Below are 25196 nucleotides of genomic sequence, written 5' to 3'. Positions count from 1 at the left end.
CTTATAGCTGAAAGAACGGCAAATGATTCAAACCATTTTAGCTCGGGGAACTTAATCCTCAGCTCGTCGTACCTAAGCAGGGTGCCATTCTCGTCCAATAAGTGGGAAATTTTGCAAATTCCGTGGTTGAACCAATGTTTATGGAAAACGGGTCGGTCGTTTATTCGAATAAGAGAATTGTACCAGATGATCTGGTCACCAACATTTACATCAGTGATGTCAGTGACATCCGTAAAATGTAACTCTGCCCAGGCTTCCAGTACCTCTTGGACGAAGGGGTTACAGACCCCTAACGTGGGGATGTCGTCTTTGTGAAGATTGCAGGTGAAAATATCCCTTCCTCCATGCTTTTTAAGACTGTCCTCGAAAACAAATTTCCATTTCCCATCATTTGTCGGATCCAGGTATTTTTGGATCCAGGAGACTTTGAGAGATTGATTGAACTTGTTTATATCAATCATTTTTAGGCCGCCCTCCTTGTAATCTTTGGTTATAAATATCCTTTTAACCTTATCTCCTTTACCATCCCAGAGAAAATCGAAAAACATTTTATTGACTTTTTGTAATGCTTCTACGGAGGTGGTTAGCGGCGTTAAAATATAGACCAGTTGGGAAACCAGGAGACTTTTAATGATGGTAATTTTTCCGATTAAACTGAGCCTCCTAAACTGCCATGATTCAATTACACTTTCTATCTTTTTGATCCTTACCTCGTAATTGCAGCGGAGCATTGTCTTCCTGTCTGTTGCAAACCAAATTCCAAGTGCAAATACTTTTCCTTTCACCCAGGAAATTTCCGATTTGTCACATTTTATTGGTTCTCTTTCTTTTGCTGAACCCACCCATAGCACTTTTGTTTTCTCGTAATTCACCTTGAGCCCAGAGATTATGTGAAATCCGTCCAAGACTGCAACTGCACGAAGAAATGAGCCCTCAGAACCGTCGAGTATTAAGGTTGTATCGTCGGCATATTGGCTTAGTTTGTGTTCTACTTCATTCGTTTCAAACCCCTTTATGTCTTTATCCCTTCTTATAAAATTGGCTAGTATCTCAGCTGCTATTATGAACAAGTATGGGGACATCGGGCAGCCTTGCCTGACCCCTCTACCTAAGATGAAATGCTCTGAGACCCAACCGTTGTTTTGGATGGCGCTGGAGACATCTTTGTAGAAAAGCCTGAACCAGTTCACCAGCGAGGGCCCGAAACCGAAGTGTATGAGAGCTCGTTCTATAAAAGACCACTCGATCGAATCAAACGCCTTTTCGAAGTCTACAAACATCAGGAGACCGGGTTTATTCGTATTATCCGCAAAGTTTATTATTCCATCAATTAGTAAAATATTTGATATTTGAAACATGATATTGCTGCTGCCGTGATGTTGGTAGAAAGTGGGAGTGACATAACCGCTGTCGACGATAAAGGGAGAAATGCGCTTCACTTTGCTGCAAAAAACGGTCGTAAAGAATTGGTTGAATATCTGATTCGCTATGGGAGCGACGTCAATGCAAGAGATTTCAGTGGACGTACAATGTTTGGATTAACAGACGAACTTGTTGAAAAGTTGAATTGGAGCTGGACCTGGACCTGGAGCTTGGTTGATTTGTACCTCAGCAATGGAGGTGACAGGCAAGCTGTGGATGCGGCAAGTGGTCGAACAACACTTCACTTTGCTGCAGTATCTGGGTCCGTATCTACCTTGGACAGTCTCTTGAACGAAGGAGCAGAGCTTGAGGCAAGAGACAAGTATGGGAACACGCCTTTACACAGGGCAGCAGCACGTGGAAGTCCAGAGATGATTGAACGACTTGTTGATAGAGGAGCAGACTTGTCTGCTCTTAACAACAGAGGTCAGACGCCACTGTTAGTGAGCATGGCCGCTAATAACAGGTCAGTTGAGGGAGTGAAGATTTTGTTAGAACGTGGAAGCAGCGTGCAAGTGGCAGATAAAGATCGCAATACAGCCCTTCATTTAGCTGTCCGACAGGGTCCAAGCAGTCTTGTGAAACAAATTATAAGAAATGGTGGAGATGTTAATGCAGTCAACGTACATGGTTGCACTCCTCTTCATCATGCTGCTGCTTCCTTTTCCGAATATTCGACAAGTGTGATGAGGGCCCTGGTAAAAGCAGGCGGCAATATTCACAGTCGAGATAAGCAAGAAAATACGCCTCTTCACGTAGCCATTGCACACCATAGAGGTGAGATAGTTGAGTTGTTAATTAAGGAAGGAAGCGATGTTCATGCAACTAATATCCAGGGAAGAACGTGCCTGCACATGGCGAGTTATTTTGGTGACCGGGAAAGTTTGGTGAAAGTCATTCAACATGGAGGACAAGTTAATGCTGTTGATGAACTTGGTAGTACCCCACTGCATCTCGCTTTGTACTCAGACGGAGGAATGGTTCTAGTAAAAACTCTGTTGATGCGTGGCAGTGATCTTGAAGCTGTAGATTATAAAGGCAGTACTCCTCTACATATAGGCTGCTGTTCAGGGAGGATACAAGCCGTCTCGATTATGATTAATCACGGAAGGTAAGATAAAAGTTGTTTTTGGTGTAATTTGTGCCTCCTGAACCTGGTCTTACTTTTATCTACATGATCTAAAAAGTTCTATTCAAGGAATCTAGGAAGTGATTAGGGACACTTTACCTCCCAACCGATTCTTCTCTTCCTGGAATACTATAAAACGTGTCTAGCTTCCTGTAATAACGAAACAAAAAAATAAAGGGAACTAACTGTCTGGCAAAGAATTCGTGTTAGTCCTATGGATCGGAGGAGCCGGTGGCTCATCGGTTCCATTGCTCCCCCCTGAATGAAGTGACCTTCCCACCCTCAAAGACTTTGTCATTGGCATTTTGTTAATAGGCTGGTTTCGAATTACGCTCTTATGATCCTAAGCAAAGGTGTGAAGTCGAGGTTGAGGGAAATAAACCAAAAGAAAATTCAAATTATTCCCCTGAACCTCGACTTTATTCCTTTGTTTGTGATCAGTGGAGCGTAATTCGAAACTGGCCTATTGTCCCAAGAACATTTGCTCAGAATTATAGATAATCGCAAAGTTCCCCAGCAATTTGTCAGGTAGCCATATCCTTCCTTTTTTCCTGCGCGGAGAGAAAGGCACTGTCTTTGTGTTGGCTGAAGAAAATAACAGCGTCCCCGGACGTGGCTCTAACTAGCACCCGTCGATCCAGAATCCAGTGCACAGACTTTTCGGCATATGCGCTTCCAGCTATTTACGTTACATTTTTTTTTGCAGCAATCTCGAGGCTAGAGACGCTAAAGGTTGCACTCCGCTACACATCTGCGCAGTTTTTGACCAGAAGCCCGTTGCTCGAGTACTTCTCGAACGCGGTGCAGACGTGGAGAATAAAGATAATGAAGGAAGCACTCCTCTACACCTGGCTTCAGCTTTCAGTGATGTGGACATGGTGTCTTTGTTTCTTGAACATGGAGCTGATGTGAACGCAAGGGATTCTGAAGGCAGCATTGCTCTTCACACAGCTGCTGCACGTGGCAAGACGGAAGTTGCGCGTGTTTTAATTGATTCAGGCAGTGATGTCAATGCGTTTGATGCTAGTGGAAACACACCGCTGCATGTGTCTGCAGGCTCCGGTCACATTGACGCAGTTCGCTTATTGCTGGATAATGGAGCAGATTTGTATTCCGTCGACAAGGAAGGTCTTACACCAGCTGGTTGTGCTAAATTGTTTCGCCACAAGAGAGTTGAGCAGTGCCTTGAAGATAGACGATGATGGCGCATTTGTGCATGACACCTTTGTTCTTAAAAAAAAAGTCAACGGAAACTTGAGGAAAAAATGACACAAGTCAATGAGTGAATGTTTTCTTTCTCGTGCGAACAGTTGAGTTGAGAATGGACTCGAAACGGTGGCGGAAGGCAAACCTAAAAATCTTTTTTCTGGCCTTTGTGATTGTAAATTTATCCGCGACACGATATCAGTTTTCTCAAGGATTGTTGGACATTGTTCTTGTTTAGGCATCGAAAATCGCTTTAAGAAACAATCATTGACTGAAAGTAAACCCGTGAACAAAATTATTCCAGAGTACTTTTTGCAATTCGAAAACTGAATTTTACATCACAAGATTTGCATTTTCGTATACCTCCAAGTTAACTGGCACGTAGCCTCCCTGAGGGCGATTGTTCATGGCGCCCTGGGGGTGTATGTACACAGACTGACTGGACCAGTCTTGCATCACCGTCAGGTTTTTCCTGTAGTCAGGTGACTTGGTTTGAAGTCCGTTTGTCATTTGCAATCTGGCTTGATCACAATCCTTGTCCCTTGTTACCTCTTTTGTTGTTGTTGTAGTAATGTTGTTGTTGTTGTTGTTTACCATGGTTAGTTTTTTGAGGTTTTCCTCGATTTGAAAGTACAGTACAACCCCGGTAACTCGAACTCGGATAACTCGAACAACCCCGTAACTCGAACTAACTTCCATTTCCTTTGGTTTTGAACTCACTTTTCAATCATTTTTACTCGGTTAACTCGAACTCAGATAACTCGAAAACCCCGCTAACTCATCATTATCATCATCATCATCATCATTTATTTGCCACTCGAACTCGAACTAAATTTCGTTTCCCTTTGATCAAAATTTGGGGCAAATTTACCCCGATAACTCAAATTGTGGTTCTTGCCACTCGGCACGTATGCCCATTTATATCCCATTAGCTCTTCTTGTCGTAATCGGATTTAAACACTAAAACGAATACTACAGCAATTCGATTTTAATTAGAGCAACGAATAGATCATGTATCTGACTGTCATTTTCCACTCTTATCCTAGAAATGTATGATCGTGTGAGTGTTTCTGACCAGATAAGTTTAATTTGCACTATACTGTGTACTGAAGTGCTAAAAAGTCGATAAACGATCAATTATTAACCTGGCAAATTAAATATGCAATTGAACTCGAAACCCCGCTGACTCGAACTATTTTTCGTTTCCCTTCAGAGTTCGAGTTACCGGGGTTCTACTGTACCTTTGTACGTTTACAAAAAATTACTCAATCCCTTCAATACATTGTGACCGTGACATCCTGGACATAGAACCCCAGGGGGGGGGGGGGTATTCCGGCTTGTAAATGACGGGGATGATCGAATAGAGGCAAAACTCAGGACCCAAAAAAATCCCCTGTCAAATTACCCCTAAATTGCCAGGTGTGGCAATAGTATAACACAAAGAAAATCATAAATAAATTGAACGCTCGTGTTTGTTTATTCATCATACCATAAATACGCCAAGGCACTTTAGTTCGTTTTTAATACCCCCAAAAGATCTAGCCTGTGTACAGCCATCCGGCCCCGCTCAAAAAAATCATCCCCTATTTAAATCAAGTCACTCAAAAATATACTTGCCAAATTCAAAAAAAAAATCCCGGAATCGAAAATTTCAAACCCAAAAAAATCCTTCGATCATCCCCGTCATTAACAAGCCGGAGTAACCCCCCTGGGCATAGGACCTCGACTTTCTTAAAAGGTGGAGAGGGGCCGGGTGGTATTTAACATTGCATGGGCGATGGCGTTTCCCTCCCCTCTAAAAAATATCAGACATATCAATAAGAAAGACATCAAAGGCATACCAAAGACGTCTGATATGCCCTTGTATTCACTTTTTCCAAAGAAGTCTAAACAACTAGCTAGGATGTATCACGAACATTTTCCTTACTAGAAAAGTTACGTTTCACTCCAACTAACTTGGAGTGTATCCAGTTGGGTTTTAATTGGTTCGTAAAATGTCGCGACCGACAGAGGTTGATTTTCAGCAGCTGTGTAAAGGGATTGGTGTCTGCTTTACCCCGACGCCGCTAAGTTTAGTGTCACATTAAAAATGTGGTGGCAGGGACTGGTGGGAATAAGCAGACACTCTTGGGACCAGAAAAAGTAATGTACAGTATAGCGTTTGTCTGTGGCTGAAACCACGACTTTTTATTGTCCGCGTATGGGAGGCATCCGGTAGCGGAGGTTTGAATCTAACGTGAAAGGCGTATATAGGGGAGGAAAAAAGGGAATTCGAGTGTGAGGGGAGAGCATAAAGCGCAATTGTTAGGAGAGGGACATAGAGAGGAAGGGAATCTAGCGTGCGGACAGGTTCACCTCTGGGTCCCACGCACCGGCGGCGAAGCCTCAAGAACGAGTCGGTGAGCGACGCGAGCCGGCGCGCGGGGCAGCTTCGGATTGACCCAAAGTTGAACCTGCATACAGGCTGGAGGGGATCGTTCTTTCTTGATTTCACCACGCCTGTCACGCAGAGTAAGCTTGTGCCTGTCCCGAGAAATGAAATTCAGTCAGCGCGAAGACAGTCTGTTTTCTTATGAAACAATGGGAACCTGCGATTTCCTCTTTGCCACAAGTGGTGATATGTACTTGCAACCTCGTTTCCAGGAGGTCTTCCTTCTTGTCATTGTCCGCGTACGCGCGTAGGGCTAGATCCTGGGAACGAGGCTAATAGAGGGTTAACCGGACATTGGCCCAACAGAAATGTAAATTTGTAAGGTACAGAAGATATAGCCTGCATGAAATCCAAAATGACATGGAGGCGACCTCGGTGGACCTGAATTAGAAAATGAAGATGTTCAAATTATTTCCATTTGTCGGAGACCAATTTAAAGGCGGTGAAGTGTTGAAAGGAAATTAAAGTCGCGCAGTTTATGACCATTTATAAACTCAGAAAAAAAAAGACATTTCACACGCCCACATTCAATTGTTGTATATCCTAACAGGAATAAATGGCTTTTACGAACAGTAAATTGAGACTGGAAAATCACACACTCTTAAAATTGTGAGGCACGGAAAGGGAACGTCCTTATCAAAGGTCGTTTCAAGCGCTAGCGCTGAGTTTGGCTTCAGAGGAAAAGCTCTTTTAAGGTTTTGAATTCCTATAAAAAAAAAGCAAGACGCCGAAAAAGTCTGTATAAACTTCAGTTGGCAAAAATTGGAACCGCAAAAATAATTGTAAATTAAATGCCGGTGCCGCACGTACTTCAGACTCACGCCCCTCCAAAATATCTGATCACAAAATAACGGGAACTAAGCCGGGGTGGAAGTTCAGAATCACAAAATGAAGTGGTTTATACCTGTTTATGATCATTTTACAGAAAGAAAACATTAAGTTTGATTCCTCTCAAAACTTTTTCAACAAATTAGCGTAAAAAGCGGTTATACAACTGTGAGTTTGGACTATAATTCTTTGCGGAAATGTTATTACTTCCCATGTTTTGCCCACTCAGTTTACACGACTGCCGCCGCGCCTTAGCGGGAATGTTATTGACACTTGAGCAGTTTATTAGTTCGCGGTAGGCGTGAGTGTTTTGGAGTCAATTGTCTCAGACTCGATGGTTTTGCCTGCCATGTGATGTCAGCGTCCTGAAAATATCACTATAGCTGTTCTCTTGACCCATACAAACAGCAAAACAACAAAACATCAGAGTAATATACGAATAACAACAGTGTTACAATTTTTAATAAAAACTATTGAAAAATTTCTCAATCTGTTACAGGTAGTTCATCATTAAATTGAATCCATTGTCTATTATTTTTCCCACGGAAAATGCATTGTCTTTTCCCGGCGGGCGTCAGTTTTGTTTGATGCGATTGTTTTTCTTCCATTGAACGACAAATTATCAAATTGTGAAGGAAAATGGCGTTAAGTGCTACAATAGATTGCCAAAGATAACAAGTCTATTGTTATTTGCTAATGAAAGCGTTAGCTAACACTGTTCTTAATAGAATTCTAAATTGTCTTTGAGCAGCGTTGATTTGCAAATTTGACTGAAATAATTGCGAACGCTACTTCAATTATGGCAAATAAACAGATGGAGTGAGGAAGAACTCTTTGAACAAAATAAATACACCTGGGATAATTATTTGGTTATTAATGAATTGTTTCGATCTTTTGTGAATAAGCTTTGCCGCTTTTTCACGCGCTCAAGGTTGCCGGCTTCTTTATGAAAGAAGCCCCAAAGCATTAGTTAAAGTGGCGAATTGTGACTTGTCCGACCGATATTAAATTTCAAAGATAAGGTCGCGCTCTCCAATCTTTATACCACCATGAAAGCATGAAGTAAATGCAGGCAGGCGATGATAGCAACTTAATGCACTTTAGCTTCCAAAATAAAACAATTCCGTTCACGAATCATTCGCAAAGTTAATTCAACGGTAGTTCTGGTTCTTCTGTGATTGCTTGTCAGTGGACTTGCCTGTTTCTCGGAGTTCTGACATTTCTTTCACTCATGTTTCATAATAAACAAATCATAAGCCGGGCGATAAGTTAGCTGGAGTGTTGCGAGCTCTACCACGTACCACTAGCCGGGACTGAGCATTGATTCATAGCTCTCAAGACGTGCGGATCACGAGGTAGGCGCTTCATCGCCCTAGAGCTCGCCTTTGTCAAGGAATGGGCAGTCCACTGATGCCGAGTCAGAGCATCGGAGCGACTGTACTTCTGGCCGCATCCCAGCACAACGCAAGTAAACACTTTTTTCTCGGAATTTTGAAGATGAGTCTTTTGATGTTTGCTCAAATGATCTTTTCTTCCAAAGGCCTTGTTGCATATTTCGCACTTGTGGGGTCGCACGCCGGTGTGGATTCGTTTGTGGCGCGTTAACTCCTCGTTACGAGCGAAACGTCTCTCGCATCCATCAAAAGAACATTGAAACGGTTTTTCGCCGGTATGAATTCGTAAATGACCTTGAAGCTGTCCGTTGTTGCTGCATCGTATATCACACAAGGGGCAAGGGTACTTCTTCTTCCTTGCTTTGCCATTCAAATTTGGGACGCAAACGTTCGAGTTTTCACCCGATTCTTCGAGGACACGCAAAACCGGCGCGGGTTTAAAATTCGGCTTGACTGGCTGGTCAGAGTTCTGGGATACGACGCAAATAGAAGGAATGGCCGCCTGAGATTCAGCGCAAAAACTCATCGGAGAAACTTGGACGTTAACAGGGGGTGGAGGCGTTTTAGTAAAAGCTGCAGCAAAGCCAAGCGGTCCCACAGCCTGCTTCCAAAGCGATGATGAATTTCCTAGCTCTGGCGGACGAAATATTTGTTGCAGAGATGGCAACGACGGTGCGTGAAAGAGAATCGTTGGTTTGAAAACGCGAAACAATCCCAGATTATTTTGTGTTGCTTGCATGGTTTGAACTGCGTACTCCAACAAAACACATGAAATGTGCCTCGCTTGACAAGAAGGGATTGACATGGAGTTAGGTGGGGTGACAAACGACCAATCACATGGCTCGTTGTCGGCCGAATTGTAAATGGAGATGATAAATTAAAGCTTTCATGGCGGGGCGTGATAGGGGGGCATGAGTCTATTCAAGGGCCACCTCGTAGAATCGGCCTGAAAGGACGCATTTATCTCCATGTTAAGTCGCAAAGTTCGCCCTATACGGTAGAATGTTTCCTGAAGGATTACATAGCTTGCGCTAATCCAGCTTTGCCAAGGGTTTATTCGTGTTTTTTGACCAAATTCCTAGTTCTGCTTTATATAAATATTTATCGACACCTATCAAATATATCTCAAAAGAAAACAATAAAAGAGTAAAACTTCACACAACAGTGAATGATAAACATGACCCAGGAGGCGGGATTGAGTGAAGAGAAATAGCACGTCCTTATAAAACTCCGGGTCAGTTCTTGCCAGAAATACTACACGGATTTCATGTTAGCGATGACACGGAAACGCATTTAGGTTTATTTGTATAATACGCTCTAGAAAAGAGATAAATCCCCGCGCGTTTGCGGATAGAAACAGAAAGACCGAAGAGTGCTGGGCTTTAAAGCTGCATGTCACTTTTTCTCCGTTTAATGAAAGATCTGTTTCTCATCAAAATAATACAATTAGCATATTTGCGCAATTTACACTTACGTCTGTGCACAAGTATTAGGAATCACGCCCGCCCCGACTGAATGAAGCCCCATTTCAACACAGTTCGGAAATCTGCACAACCGGAAATGATTCAGGGCGCTCTCAGCGCAGGCAATGCCAAGATTGGAAAACAAAGAAGGTCGAATACTTCCTGTTAGAGATCACACGCAACACGCCGCTAGCGAATATAAATAACATTCATGCCATGATGAGGCAATTGGAAAACCATCTGTGTCGGACCTCCCAGAGTTTAGCTACAGTTTGAGTCTGTCAAGTAACAAACAGCGCAGAAAAAGGCGAGTGCGTTTTGAGCAATCAGCCCAGGAAAACAGCTGGATTTCCATAGACATCTAAAGATCATACAGCTTTGTTGGTTTACGCAAATCGCCGTGGATATAGGGCATGGCAAGCTAGCCCACGAAATCAAAATATGTTAGACATGTCACGTCCGTTTGTGGGAAGTCCGCTCATTTTGAAATTTCACCAGCGGGTTTTGAATGATTCCAAAGAAATTTTATGCCGCCAAATTCTCAAAACTACTGAAAATAAAACGGAATGTTTATGAATGTTCGGCAACCACTGCTATTAAAAAGGAAGTTTTATTTCATTAGTTAGAAGAAAACAACTTACAAGTCAGACAAGTTTATGCAGTGTCCACTGTAAGACAGTGTTTTCTAATGAACTCAACAGATATAAACGCTGGACTGGAGAGAAAGGTCGCAATTTGTTATAAAGCGATCTCTGTCGAATCTCACTTTTAATTTTTTTTTCTGTAAACTGAAGATGGAATTTTTGACGTTTTTTTTTTTTTGTTTGTTCAAAGATAAGTACCGGAGTGTTTCAGTGTTTTTATTGATTCTTAACAATTCTGATGACCTACACATGCAGAACATTCATTCTATTCAACGTGTTGCACAGATAAATAAGATTTACGTTCATCAATCATAACTTAAGGCCGATTAATTAATATGACATAAAAAACAAACTGCCCGAGTCGCGCGGCACCTAGGGCCGGGCCGCAGGATAACGGGGGCGAGTACTTCCCACGGGTTCCGCGCCGATGGCGTTTACGGGCGTTTACGGGTCTTCCTTGTTCCTGAAAGTACCTGCAAGTGTCAGGTGCGTTTCCTTCACACTTGGAGTCGCAAGTCAACAACGTACTGTCTTCAATGTAGAACGACTGAGAAAAATTCCACATGGTAAAAAAGTTTATAGGATTTCGCACGAACAATCGGCAAATTAGCCAGCCAGACTGCGTTTACCCGACTATGTTCGATCTGATCTTCGGCAATTGTTCAAAGACTTTAAGGATTAAGAGAGACTTTAAGGACAATTTTCAGTGAATGCTAACATTGACACGAGTTCAGCAACCAAGAGTGCCTTTTTTCAGTGACTTTACTATAATGTCCCTGAGGTTTCCGTAATATACATGTGAGGAGGCCGTGTACATGTACAATATTTCTGTCCGAATTTATTTATTTTTACAAAAAAATAAAAAGAAACCTCTCCTTTTGGCCTCTTACCACCACGTCGACACGCTCAGTAATCATTAACAAAGGTAGACTACCTTTTTTTGTAGACTACCGCTATTTTAGGGTCAGTGAAAAGAGTGAGCACACGAGCGCGTAAGAAAATCTCTTCGAACAATCGATTTGAGAACAACCACACGCGACCGGCTCGTAGTCTACGGCAAAGAATAAGAGCCGAGATATTATTTGATTAAAATAAGCCATGCACATGGCGGCTGTAATGGACAAACTTGACTTCGAACAGTCTCGTTTTTGTCTTTTTTTCTTTTTAGGTCGTATATATAAGTTATAAATTCTCGCTCGCGCGTACTAAGATCTGAGGAAAACTGAGAGGGCGGCTGCTCGCAGTCGACGCTGATAGAATGAGACTTCGCGGACAGCTTAAACAAGTGGTAAACTCCTCTGGGTTCTTGCCTCACCGGTAGTTGCATTCATTGCGAATAGCTCACGTATGTCACGCCCATTGAAATCTTGTTCTGTTAAATTGAATAGGTTAGGTTACGGCGCGCCGGATTCCGAAAGAGAGAAAGTTAAGCGGTAACAAAGTACCCTGCGAGAGAGAGAATCCCTTGTCTCCTTCTCTTCATCTACTGGAGGGCTGAGCACGACAATAGAATCTCTGTGTTGAACGGCAAAATTAAAGCAAAAAGGCATATAAAAATAAATAAAAGTAGCTGATAAGGTTTATGGTGAGGCGGGGGCGCGGCAAAAAAAGTTTAGGTCAGACTTGTACGAGGTGGTCTTTAACACTCAGAAATCCTCTTATAACCGATACTCATTTCATCATTAAATGGTCAGCAGAAAGCGACCTACAGTGTGAAGTAAAGTAGAGTATAGAAGGATTAATTTCTTTTCTTCCGGTTGTTGGCCGAAAGGCACTTTAAAGATTATCGGTGATTACTCATGCAGGGACTCTAATTGCTCTGAATAGCGAAAATAGCATCCAAGATTTCTTTTTAAAAATTATTTTCTAGCGTGCGAGTTTCGATTGTAAATAAAAATTGACTGAATTTACGGTTACAGCTGCTTGGTCAACGAAGTTGCTGCCTTTCAAATATGCGCGCGCAAACGTACTCATCTCACGGCACTGTGATTGGCTGCCTATTGTTCCGCGCGGATTGACCTGGAGACGAGGTCGAGAAGTATGCAGCGTTCTTGTAATATTTTCATTGTGGTAAGCACGGTAAGTCAAAGTGACAAAAAACGGAAATTAAATTGGGAAAGTTCTTAGACTATTTTCTGAATAAAACAATTGATTCCTAGATGCGAGCTACCACAAAGTCACGGAAATTGTAAACACCGTGCTTTAAACTGCTGTAGCTTCTCAATAGGAGATTAAGCATATTCAAATCGCAAAAAATCTGCAGAAGCTTCGTTCAAACAAATGTCTGTATTAAAGTTTTCCGAAAACATTCGTCGTGTCCAAAGTTGCTTCTTCTGTGACTATTTGAGTGTTGGTTAGAAAAGAATTCATCTGGGTCATGACCTCATTAACTTGCATTGCATGCTAGATAAAGCGTTAAGTGGTTTTTAATAAGATAAGTCAACCTGTCGACCGCTGTCGTCCACAAAACTCGGAACAAATGACATAAATTTTAACAGGCTTTTTCTTTGGCTTAACATGATAATCTTATCTATATATCTGAATACCTAATGCCATGCATTTTGATGGTAGATATAACCGCCATTATCGGCCATCATTAATTTATTCCGTGCATGGCTTTTTCTATGTGCCCGTTCTGACTAAAACATTTCTAAACTTTATTAGTAGAAACTCAGTCGTGTGCTTTCGGAAATCCGCGAATCTGATTGGTTCTCCCACTGTTTCCTATTCGCTGATAGAACACGATCTCGCGCGTTGCTCTCAGGTTATTTTTTTATTCATTTTTGGCTTAAAAGTACGCAAAATTGTAAGTTTTGGACTGAAAAAAAAAATAGACTACTCACCCTCGTTTTCTATGAGCGAGATAGTCAACTCGGCTGCGCCTCGTTCACTATTTGCTCATAGGAAACTCGGGCTCGTAGTCTATTTAATTGTTAATTAAACTTTGGTCAGGGTCTAGCTAGGAGCTCGAATATTAATGTCACCTATGGAAAGGTTCTGAAGTTTGGCATGCAGTTGATAAGATATGACGTATCTGAAGTGAGCATCAGGCTTGGAGTCTCGAGTAATTAGGGTCAGTTACCGTCTTCTTTCCAATGGTGTCGCCTTCATGACATGGCAGGGAGTGGCGTACTCAGTACGAAGAAACTTACTATATGCCCGACAAACGTTTACTGCGGGCCTCTCCCGCATTCAGATGTCTTGCCAACAACTTATGGTGGATTTCCACTGACGCGTAATTTTTTACGTGCGTAAAAAAATTAGAGACAATTTATGAACGGCTTGTGTACACGTTTACGCAGGCCGTTCATACATTTTCTCTAATTTTTTTCACGCACGTAAAAATTTACGCGTCAGTGGAAATCCACCATTAGTCTCTTGTATGTTTTACGTTCCTAAAGAATGTCGACTAAGTCATCGATCTAGCAGTCTATCACGGAAATAACCACAAAATCACCATCCTCTTACTAACAAAATGACGCTCCTCAAAAGTGCCTGGCGAGAAAGGCGTGGCAGTGAATCAGGGATAGTTTGACGTGACCTTCGTCCTTGTAGTAAACTTAGTTATCGGAAATGCGGGTCAAAAAGAAGTGAGCAGTAAAAATTTCAGCCCTGTGATCGCGAAATTGAAAGTCACGAAGATTTGCAAAATGGAAAATGTATGCGGATTTGTATGGTTGGATAGCAAGACCTGCACCTCTTCAGTAATTATTGCATTTTAATGGTCTCGTTTTGCACTGTTTTACAGTTCACTCTTTGAAAAAAGACTTCAACGGACTGCTGTCGACGTTCGTGCTGCGCCGAGCGGATCACCAGTAATCGCATTTTCCGCTAAATGTACAGCTTTGAAAGGTCAATATTTCAACCTCAAAATCAAGACAAATACCACGAGAAAATATTTGAAGAGGCAAGCTTCGTTTGCTCGTGGTAGTATGCAACCCGAAGTCTGCCGCATAAATTCCTTATTAAAGCTACAGTAGCTACAGGCATAACTAAATTAAACTTAAAATCTCTCGTATAATTGGCCTCATATATATGCGTGATTTTTACACGCTATGAGCGTCTACAAACAGCTGCTGCCCGCTGCCAATCGATATCCAAGTGATCTCATTAAAAACATCACTTGCCCCCTTCGAAACGAGACGTGGTTCTTGCCCCTTTTATCAGCAAAACCAAAGGGTCTTTTTAAAGGACCTTTAAGGACTTAAATCCAATTTTTCTTGGACACATTCAAGTGAATAATCCGTGCTATTATGCATTGTTAAATTCATTATAATTTCTCTCGGAAATGCCAGAGTTAGCATTTGTTAGACAGTCATGAATCAACAATTAAGCGAAATTTCAAGGCCACTTCTCAGAACACGCTTAGTGAAAACAACTTAAGTATCAAATTAGCTTTTCAGGGACTTTTCAAGGTCTTGAATTTTGGCTGGTCTTATTTAAAGACCTTTTTTAGGGCTAACCTCTGAATAAAGGGGATTTATCCCGATGAGCACACAACCCGGGTGAACAAGTGCCGTTTTTAGTGCAATTTTTCCATCAAAATGTCAGCGCGAGGAAGTCCAGTCGTTCCCTCTGTTCCTTTCTCTCTACAGTAAGTAGAGACGACCTCGGGAATCAGGGGCTGGAATAGCTGTGCTGCGCCGTCGGGCAGTGAAGACATTCATTCCCTGCATAGCAAAGGTTACTAGTAATCTAGTGTACACATGGTTTGAAATTACTTTGACTATTCTTGTGGTAATTGACCGTCTCAAATAAAAACAAAACCACAATTGGAAACTGATTCTAGGCACTGCCTAACCATGTTTCAAGTTAAAGGGACCGTGTCACGGGTTTTAGCCAAACTTAGGCATATAAAATAACTATCAAATTCGCTAAAATATAAAAATAACCTCTTAAACAGTGAAGGAAAATTTAAATAACACACCAAATGCAAAAGAAGGTACGGATGGCCAAAAGTGTCGAAGATTGGAATGGATTGCGATATGGGTTTTTGAAATACGGTCCGGCGGAACAGTTTTCAAAGTTAATCTTGTTTGCTTGTAACTTTAAGTTATAACGCCCGGAAGACACAATTGGCTGCAGTAAAGCTGCAGTTTTTCATTTAGAATCAAAGAATTAATTTCTTTGCAAACATTTAGTTTCATAGAGATAATTTGGCAAAATTTGATAGCATAAAATTAACTTAGCCGTGAGAAATGGACGGTTTATTTTTTTTTCTGATATATGGCACAAAAAAAAAAAAAAAAAAAAAAGCTGGCATCGTTTTAGTTACAAAGAGCTGATGTTTCGAGCGTTAACCGTCGTTAAGATTGAATCGGGACTTTACACTGACTTTAGGTCAGTGGCCAGTTGTACAAAGGGTGTATAACGCCATTCAGTGGATAAATCGCTATCCAGTAGGTAAGTAAGAACAAAAAGTGTTGAGGTATTAAAAATTAGCTTAATATACAATTAGGGCCCGGTTATTTGAAGGGTGGTTATTGCTATCAACCACAAAAAAGCATTATTGGATCTGGTGGGTAAGTGTTAACAAAATCGGCTAGTGTACACTGTCCATTGGATAGTGACTTTTCCTGAGGATAGCTTTTTCTATTTTTAGAAAAAATGGGTTCTGTACTTTTGAAGGTGTGAACCTTTTCACTGACCTTCACTGACTTTAAATGCTAAACTGTTCTTTAATTAACGCACTTTTTAACTGAATGCACTGAAATATGGCTGAACGGTTTTTATTGTTCCCAACAAGCTTAACTTTGATTTTACATCTAATTTAATACAACTTCGGGTCGAAAACGTTGAGCATGCTTTTTTTTTTATCGTTGTACGTTATGCAACAGATCTACCAACGGTATACAACGAAATTTTATCAGAACTGCACTAATAAACCGATAACAACCCAGAATTTAACCAATGTGCTCAGGTGAAAACTTGACCAAATCTTGATTTCTATGAGACAACACCTAACCTAAGTTGCAAACGAACTTTATCCATCTACTTTATACCGGCTCTGTCAAGCTTGTGAGTAGTTTGACCAGCGGCTGTACGTCCAATGCTTCACCCTTCATGTTCAGCCTGGAAAAGATTCCCTGCCACTGGATTGCCGAGGTTGTACTTGGCAGCCAGGTCACGTGCCTTTCGTGAGGCACGCTCAAATCCAGGCCTGAAAAGGAGAATAGAATTAAAGAAACATTTTTGAATTTTTTTTTTCTCTTTTTGAAAGCAAACTGCGGTGGCCTCGTATAAGCAGCAACACTGTAAGTACTGTATGATTTTTTTGCACATCTCATCGTCCGCATAAATGTAATTGAAATTAAGACCGTTCAAAAGCAAACTAGTATATATGTTCTTAAAAAGGCTTTGGACATGAGAGAACCAAAAAGATGCCGCATGCTTACTTGTCACACACAAGTTGATCGGTATAGCTAATCTTGCCAGGTTGTTTGTATGCAAGGAATATGTAGCGATGCAGCTTTGTCCCCTTGGGAGGTCCAGAACCAACGTACTCCAATTTCACCTCTCCTTTACTGATGTCACAACCAGGGATATTAACAACAAGCCAGTGATGCCATTCACGGAACTTAGGGTTGTGACGACTGGGTGCATCAGGATCTGTAAATAACAGAATACAGTCAACTCTCTCTTAACGGACACCTCTATAAGACGGACACCTGGTGATGGTCCCTGCCGTTTTTCAGTCATTTTACTGTAACCAAACTCCCTATAAGACGGACAACGGACACTTTGAAGTCATTAACGGACACTTGAGAAGGGTTTTTGTTCATGTTTTTTTTCTAGTAACAATACTTCCAAAATTCATATCGACCTAAAGCAAAGTTAGTCAGCGTCCTAAGGATACGCGTATACCAAAAACCAATGACGTTTAACGGATTACTTCTCAGCTTACGTGAGGTCGTTTTCTACTTACAGTATTACAGTTTGTAGAAGCTCTAAACTTTTGCTTTAACAAGCGAATACGGTCTTTTTATTGTTTTAGTCTTGTTGCAGTTTGCAAAGGTTTGTTGTATTGTGCATAGGTTTAGCTTTATTATTTCAGAATTACTGGTTTCATGTTACCCCGACTCTCTACAAGACGGACACCTCTCTAAGACGGACAGTTGCAGCCGGTCCCAAAGGTGTCCGTCTTAGAGAGAGTTGACTGTATCACATGTATCAGATCAGGTGGTTACAGACGGAGGGGGGAGAGAGTGAGGGAGAGAGAGAGGGGGGGGGGGGGTAAGGTAATGATTTTCCTTTTCTGGCCCCAGTTGTTCAAAGGATGGATAGCACTATCCACTGGATAAATCACTAACAAGTAGATAGAGTGGTATGTTTTGTTGGCACTTATCCACTGGGTAGTAATCTATCTGGTGGAAAGTGTTATCTGGCCAGTTCCTGTATTCTCATGACCTCCATGTTTACCTTAGTATTCATAGTTTGAGGAGAAATTAATTGTTGATTAACTGTAAAAAATTATGAAAAATTTGAATGAAACTTGCCTGTCATTAGAAGAGTGTAAAATGCCCCTTCCTCAACAGGCCATGAGATCGATGTTGGAGGCTTCTTCACCTGAAGAAATCAGGTCACAAAATGATATTAGGCTGTTATGGCCGTTACAATCCCAGGGTTACAATGTATGTCCCATGATTTAGCATGAGCAAAATATTGTGGTGCATGGCTTGCCTAGAATTTACTGCAAAACACACTAAATTTAGTAATGCTTTGTGGTCTGTTGTGGGAGGTGTGGTGGCCTAAGAGTTACACTTGGCTGGACTCCAAACTGAGTGGCTGTGCAGGTCAAAGTTCTGGCCAGGGTCGTTAATGCTGTGTCCTTTGGTAACACACTTTTACTCTTACAGTACTTAGCAAGGAGGGGGCTGGAGAGGAGGGAGCAACCTTGCAATAGACTAACATTCCAATTAGGGAGAGGTAGAAATACAACAGCCTAGCTATGATCAGTTCATGCTACAGAAACTTCAGTTCCGGGGGGGGGGGGGGTACTCCCATAAATTTCGGATAGGGGTGTGCCGGGAAGGCTCTAAAACCCTGATCCTATTTGAGGATAAAGAAAGTGAAAATTATTACCATTTTTAAGGCCCAAAACCAAAAAATGACACCCTATTCAAGGGGAGGAGAAGCGTTCCGTGACGACCCAAATAACGGGTAATTGTGCACGGCAAAACACAAATCTTACTAAAATCGCTTCACTAATACTTGAACAGAAAGTTTAATTTTAAGATACCTTTTTTTTCATTTAGCTGGGCATTTATTTTAGTTGATAGAATTTAGGCACCCTATCTAAGGATCCCACTGGGAACACATTGCCAAAAGGAGCAGAAATGATCAGGGCAGTAACTGGCAAGAGGCAAGACGAGGCACTTGTTTCGTCTTGATTTTAACCCAAAATTAAAAATAAAATATGTTTAGTTGAAAGAAAAATGTTTTTAAAAGAGTTTCAGAGCTCATAGTTCTCCAGATTTTCTGGAGGGCATGCCCCCAGAACCTCCTAGCAAAATCTTGCCTCATCTATGCCAAAGGTCTGGTTTAGGCCCTGATGATACCCTATTTAAGTACCGAGAACCAGGCTTTTAGCCAGGATTTAAAAAGTGGGAGTCCAAAATTTTTATAAGGTCTGACTTTGTCCTTATAGGAGGGCCTGAGGAGCATGCAAGGAATTTTTCTGCACTAATGAGTGCAAAGGTATCTAAAGATTTCCAAATTTGCTAGAAAAAAACTCTGTATACAGTTATTCATATTAATTTTCCTGAAAAGTGGCCGTCCTTAGGACTCCTGGACTCCCACCTGGCTAAAACCCTGCCGAGAACCTAAAAAACCATACCCTATCCTGCGGCACATACCTATATAGCCCACATATGGGAGTACTCCCCCCCCCCCCCCAGGCTACAGATAAGCCCCAACCTAATGGACCATAAGGCTCAAACACAGAGTTAACCATTACTGTTCATAGTTGGTTGATTAGGGTTTGGACACCATATAACTTCTCTGGAGTACAGTGATTCCTTGGTTATTTGCATGTTAAATTTTGTTACATAACAAAATTCATTAAAATGTTCATAAGTCCACAATCAGATTGCAAGCTTGGCAATAGTCAGCCACTGGTTTATCAATTATAAATTGTTATAAAAATTGCACTATTTAAGCATGAAATATCATTATGATATTAAATATATTTGCCTGAGTTGGAGTCAGAGGATTTCCCATGTTAACTTCCAGGTCTCCATACTTAACCTGCAAAACCATCAAAATAAATATGTAAACAATACCGCTCCTTTCAACAATTCCGTCACAGCGATATTCTACATATTACATACTTTATTGACTTTCCCCAAAGGAGCTTTTCAAAGATGTATTAGGGACGGACCATATTTATTTTTTTGGAGGGGGGGATGAAAAATATTGAAAAAAATTGTTTGCAGGGCATGGAAAGACAAAACAAATGGTATCCGGTCACCTCGCCACCAGGGAATCTCGCCACCAACCAACTCGTCACCAAAACTGGTGTATTCCTCGTTCTTTAATCCATGAGCCGAGGTGACTTCGCTTGGTGGCGAGTTGGTTGGTGGCGAGATTGCTTGGTGGCGAGGTGTCCGGCATTCAAACAAATTAATTGCAAAAACGATATGTATAACAAAAAATAGTAAGAATTTCGAAAAAAAATGTTTGCAGAGGTGAGTTGGTTGGTGGAGTTGGTTGGTGGCGAGATTGCTTGGTGGCGAGGTGTCCGGCATTCAAACAAATTAATTGCAAAAACGATATGTATAACAAAAAATAGTAAGAATTTCGAAAAAAAATGTTTGCAGAGATGCATAAACTAAAAAAAAAGGTTTGCAGAGGAAAATTTTTCATCCCCCCCCCCTCCAAGAAAATAATGGTTGTTGAAGGCACAAGTGTAATAACTGGTCACAAATGTAATAAAGTCACAAGTGTAATAAGGTTTGGTCACAAATGTAATAAATATTTTACACTTAGGCTCAAATGTGAACGGCACCTGTCACTAAAATTATGTTGTCAGTAACTATCACTTTGCATGTACACAACATTTATATTGGAGAGCTTGTCTAAATGGACATATTAATCATTGGTTCGGTTGAACCACGTCAGATAAAGCACTGCTCTCAACCAGTAACATATTCAAATGGAATTGCATTCAACCATAAAGTAATTAGGCAAAAAAATCCCCTAGATGGCACCAAGCCTAGATATATTGGAGTATGGTCGATTTGCCATAGCTGGGATTTATTCAAGAAATGGCCAGACAGCGTAGACTGGCTTTCATTTAACCATGGCTAGAGTTAAGGTCGAGTATATCGTAAATACACCAACAGACGAAATGAATAACACTATACTGGCCAAGATTTGCTATCACGATATTAAAGTTAGTATGGTCGCATTGTAACTTCTGCTGTTGAAGTTGGGTTTCATGCTAAAATGACTGTCACTAGGTAAATAGACTTCTTAAAATTCCACGAGATCTTTAAATGGTGATGAAGTATTTTTATTGACAACTGTTCTTCTTATGAAACCACAGGCAAATCACCCTAAGTGTTCGTAGGTTGCTGATAACAATTGTTGACATAAGACGAACAAAAGAAATACATCTAAATATATGAGGCTTATGAATAAAGCACTAAAAATTACATAAAAAATACCTAAACGCATCTATGTGTGAATATCTCAATAAAGTAAAATGAAATGTTAACTGATTCATATGTGGTGTTTTTTGGCCTTCCTAGAACATTTGAAGCATCTTATTGTAATCAAAGATCTCTTCGAGATATCGACTTTTTTTGCATGAGGTTAGTATGAGTAGAAGGTTTATCCTGGGCATTGTTGTTCGAACATATCATGGAAGAATTCAAACGTCTTTCAGTTCAAGTATTTTTTATTTTCGCGGAGTAAATGCTGTATTTGTCAGTCGCGACGACTGGGTGCTTTGCGACTCATATACTTTGGCTTGGTTAAAAAAGGTAAACTTTGACGTTTGCCTTTAACATGTTTAATCGAAATAGTCGTTTCCTTTCGAGTTAGAAAGATTTCTACTCGGCCTAATGCAGAAAAATAACGCCTGATCGCAGGTTAGGTTACGCACGACAGAGTCACCTTTTGTCTCGTCACGCAATCTTAACCCCACACTGAGAAGTAAATTTTCGTTTGGATATTACCAAAAGCCGCTTCTCCTCGCGTTATTCTTTACCTTACAGCTACACATGCCATTTCTAACGACTACATTTCCAGCAAAACAGTTGCTGTTATTTTTCTAATTGCGATCGATGCATTTACTTCTGAACAGAAGAAACGTTTAACGTTTACTTACTACTTCCACCGGAAGTAATTTCACAATTGGCTACAAAAACACTTATAAAAATCACTTAACACATTTAATGATGTTGCAATTAGCGAAGCGCACTAATGACGTCACAGAATTTGACCCCCGGTGTGAGTCAAAATTCAAACAAACAAACCGCTCTCTGTAAGAGCAATGTATGGTTGGCGGGCACTTTGGAGGCATATTTAGCGATTGTTTCACAAAACCATGGCCAGATTGGCTCGGATTTCGAGAGAAAGCCTTACCTGTGCAACGTAGAAAGCTCAAACCGTGGTTTGAAACAAAAGGTTTGTCAAACAGAGCGATTATTCAATAAATGTGTTAAATGTTTTACTCTCAGTTATTGAATGGATTATAAAGGCCCGATTTGCTGCCGGGATTTGCTGAAAGAAAACATTTATTTTTATGAGAAATGCAAAACGTTTACACTGTTCTTAGTGGCACATTTTCCAACACAACAGAGCTAACCTCAGATTTATGCCACCACAAAATTACACAAAGAAACGCTCGTCCGATCGGTCCCCTTGCCTGACCCGAATATTTTAAGAGGTCAATTTCGTTACACAATTGTCGCGGCAAATACTATTTAATATACACTGATCGAGCTCGGCAGCTGTAGCTGCAGTCTGTAATAGTAATGGGGATAAATAACAGCTTTATTAAAATCAAACCCGCCGTCAATTCCATTAGAAAGGCGTTTGAATAGCATAATATTTTCGCCCTCTATCTATCATGTGTCGAAACAGATCGGATGACCGGCGATCAGTGCTGTCAAATTCGGGAAGAATTCTGAATTTCTTGCAACCGACGATCTTTCCGGTGCCTAAATAAAGCAATCCTTCGCAATTATATAATTCGATAGTAATTCGCTATCCGCCGCTTAAATTTCTCGGCAGCCTGAATAATTTTGCACTGGGAATCAAGGTGTTATTGCCGGATCTTCGACTAATAAATTCAATTTTGGGCCATTTTTTGGATACCTTCAATCTGTTTTCACTTACTAAAGCAAAAATGTTTGGAATCTATCATTTTTCGAGCCTTTCGAGAATCTCGGCCTCACATTGTGTCGGTCCCCTCCATACAAAGCCTTTGCCCAAACTAAAATTGTTGTCCGACTCACGCAGAGGGGGGGGGGGGGGGTATCATGTGGCGAAATCTATTTTTAGTAATAGTGCGCTTCGCTAGATGATGTTGCAATTCTAAATTGTGCAACTCAGCAGAAATAATCAATTGTCACGAAATGAGATCCCTTTGGTTAACTATTAGCAACGTTTTAGTGTGTGAAAGACTTGTACGAGTACAAATTTGCGATGTTAATCGTTTTAGGTTAAATTAATATTAGCGCCTAAAGACTTGTACTAGTAAAAATTGCGTTCTTAATCGTTTTAAACTTCACTGTCTTCGAGCGCTGAACCGCTTACATTCCTAATTGGTTATGTGACGTAAGATTTGGGCTACTCGCGTTTTTGATTCTTATATAATGTTTGTAAATTTGACAAGTCACGTTTTTTCTACAAGAACGGAAGTGCTGAAGCACAATTGTGCAACTCAGCAGAAATAATCAATTGTCACGAAATGAGTTCCCTTTGGTTAACTATTGGCAACGTTTTAGTGTGTGAAAGACTTGTACGAGTACAAATTTGCGTTGTTAATCGTTTTAGGTTAAATTAATATTAGCGCCTAAAGACTTGTACTAGTAAAAATTGCGTTCTTAATCGTTTTAAACTTCACTGCCTTTGAGCGTTGAACCGCTTACATTCTTAATTGGTTATGTGACGTAAGATTTGGGCTACTCACGTTTTTGATTCTTATATAATGTTTGTAAATTTGACAAGTCATGTTTTTTCTACAAGAACGGAAGTGCTGAAGCACAACTATAGAGTGACACTTACAAGTCACGCGCTTTGACCACCCACAGCGGAAAGTATTCCCTTGAGAGTTAACAAGAATGCGATCCCTTCCGGTTCAGATTTGAGTCCACTAAATGCTATTCTCCTCTTTTTTGCTTGTAAACAAGCAAAAAAAGTCGAAAAAACGACCTTATAAATGACTAATTTGTCCATTTAGACAAGCTCTCCAGCATAAGTGTTGTTTAGATGTAAAGTGATAGTCCCTGTTCACATTTGTGTCTGTGTGTGAAATATTTATTACATTTGTGACCAGACCTTATTACACTTGTGACTTTATTACATTTGTGACCAAATGTTATTACACTTGTGACTTTATTACATTTGTGACCAGTTATTACACTTGTGCCTTCAACATGGTCCGTTCCTAAGTTTGTTTGTTACAAAATTTGTCCCCTCCAACCCATTAACAATGTTGACAACACTTCATAACGGCAGAGATTCCAACCCTTTTTGAAGGAAAAAAGGGAGTATTTTTAGCGCTGAAGGTGTGCGCCTCTAGGGGGGTATGGAAGCATGTTCCACCGGGAAATTTTGCAAATTTAGGTTCTCTCAAGTGCCATTTCCGGCATTTTGACATCATTTCTGAGTTATTCTATAAGGTCTTTATTCTTTTCACAAACATTTTTGGTACTTTTCTTTACTTTTGCTACACTCAGATCGCAAAAAGTACTAAAAATTAGCAATTTTTCTCTTGTTAGAGAATCTGATATAAATCGGGAGAGCGGGAGGCAACGCATTAAATCGGGAGACTCCCGATCAAATCGGGAGGGTTGGAATCTCTGTAACGGATGCAAGCGTATCTCCGCCACTCCTCGTGAACACACCCCCCCCCCCCCCCCCTTCCCCAACAAAATGTCACGCCACTTCTGCAAACTCAGCATGTAAATTTTCAGTTTTTGAGCAAAATCTTAGTACATCAGTTTGCAGTAAGCGCTATCCAAAAAATTTTTGTCTCTCACTGGGTTTTATATGCTGGCAAACGCCTTTTAGCAGTCTACTGACTCAATTGAGCTCTGAGCTGAAGTGACAAACAACTGAAACAAGATGGAGAGATTTAGTCTTCCAACGTACTCGATCAGCTGTTACGTTCAGTTCATAATGAGCTAACCTGGATGACTTGTCCGGGAAGTTCATCCACAACATCAGGTTTAACTGCATGAGCGTCCATTGCTGAAATCTTTCAGGTGTTTTACTTCACAGCAAGACAGTACACAGAATGATGTGCACGACGAATGTGCAGCCGCTTGGCTGGAGAATGGGGACAAATGTATACACCTGGCTACAGCCCTGCCCCACCCGGGGTACGAAGAGGGTGCTATACTGGGTTTTCAAAACTATATTCCTTTGGGGATGATTTTTTACGTTGCATAACCAATAAGCCTATTGAGATAAAGACAAATAAGGAAAAACAGGAGAAGAAGGAAA

The 25196-nt window shown here is 40.9% G+C and overlaps 3 protein-coding genes across 3 annotated transcripts in view; 1 reads left to right on the top strand and 2 right to left on the bottom strand.

Moving 5' to 3' along the window:
• Positions 1 to 1359: 1359 nt before the first annotated feature.
• LOC144643458 (uncharacterized) lies at positions 1360 to 4318 on the top strand. Its single transcript, XM_078502715.1, has 2 exons — positions 1360 to 2533; positions 3258 to 4318. Exons 1-2 carry the CDS (start codon positions 1377 to 1379, stop codon positions 3751 to 3753), a joined length of 1653 nt encoding a protein of 550 aa, XP_078358841.1. The 5' UTR covers positions 1360 to 1376; the 3' UTR covers positions 3754 to 4318.
• Positions 4319 to 7448: 3130 nt separating this feature from the next.
• LOC144643457 (uncharacterized) lies at positions 7449 to 9496 on the bottom strand. The gene has a single exon (XM_078502714.1). The coding sequence runs from the start codon at positions 9213 to 9215 to the stop codon at positions 8307 to 8309; it is 909 nt and encodes a 302-aa protein (XP_078358840.1). The 5' UTR covers positions 9216 to 9496; the 3' UTR covers positions 7449 to 8306.
• A 6734-nt stretch (positions 9497 to 16230) lies between these two features.
• LOC144643579 (protein D3-like) overlaps positions 16231 to 25196 on the bottom strand; it is a 217454-nt gene continuing 208488 nt past the window's right edge. The window contains exons 2-6 of the mRNA XM_078502885.1: positions 24880 to 24988; positions 19710 to 19763; positions 18014 to 18083; positions 16913 to 17126; positions 16231 to 16677 (exon numbers count right to left, since the gene is read on the bottom strand). Coding sequence (XP_078359011.1) covers positions 16572 to 16677; positions 16913 to 17126; positions 18014 to 18083; positions 19710 to 19763; positions 24880 to 24939 — 504 coding nt within the window. The 5' untranslated portion in view covers positions 24940 to 24988 and the 3' untranslated portion in view covers positions 16231 to 16571. The remainder of the gene's footprint in view (positions 16678 to 16912; positions 17127 to 18013; positions 18084 to 19709; positions 19764 to 24879; positions 24989 to 25196) is intronic.

The sequence above is a fragment of the Oculina patagonica genome, chromosome 2 (genome assembly GCF_052425735.1).
Source record: "Oculina patagonica isolate OP01 chromosome 2, crgOcupat, whole genome shotgun sequence".
In the NCBI taxonomy this organism is placed as follows: Eukaryota; Metazoa; Cnidaria; class Anthozoa; order Scleractinia; family Oculinidae; genus Oculina; species Oculina patagonica.
Note: the sequence above shows the minus strand (reverse complement) of the source record. Positions and strands in the feature narration are given on the sequence as shown.

Excerpts from the sequence above, each read along its gene's own strand:
- LOC144643458 (XM_078502715.1), top strand. The coding sequence starts at position 1,377 with ATGTTGGTAGAAAGTGGGAGTGACATAACCGCTGTCGACGATAAAGGG. Across the intron at positions 2,534-3,257 it reads ATTATGATTAATCACGGAAG|CAATCTCGAGGCTAGAGACG; the intron begins GTAAGATAAAAG and ends TTTTTTTTGCAG.
- LOC144643457 (XM_078502714.1), bottom strand. The coding sequence starts at position 9,215 with ATGTCAATCCCTTCTTGTCAAGCGAGGCACATTTCATGTGTTTTGTTG.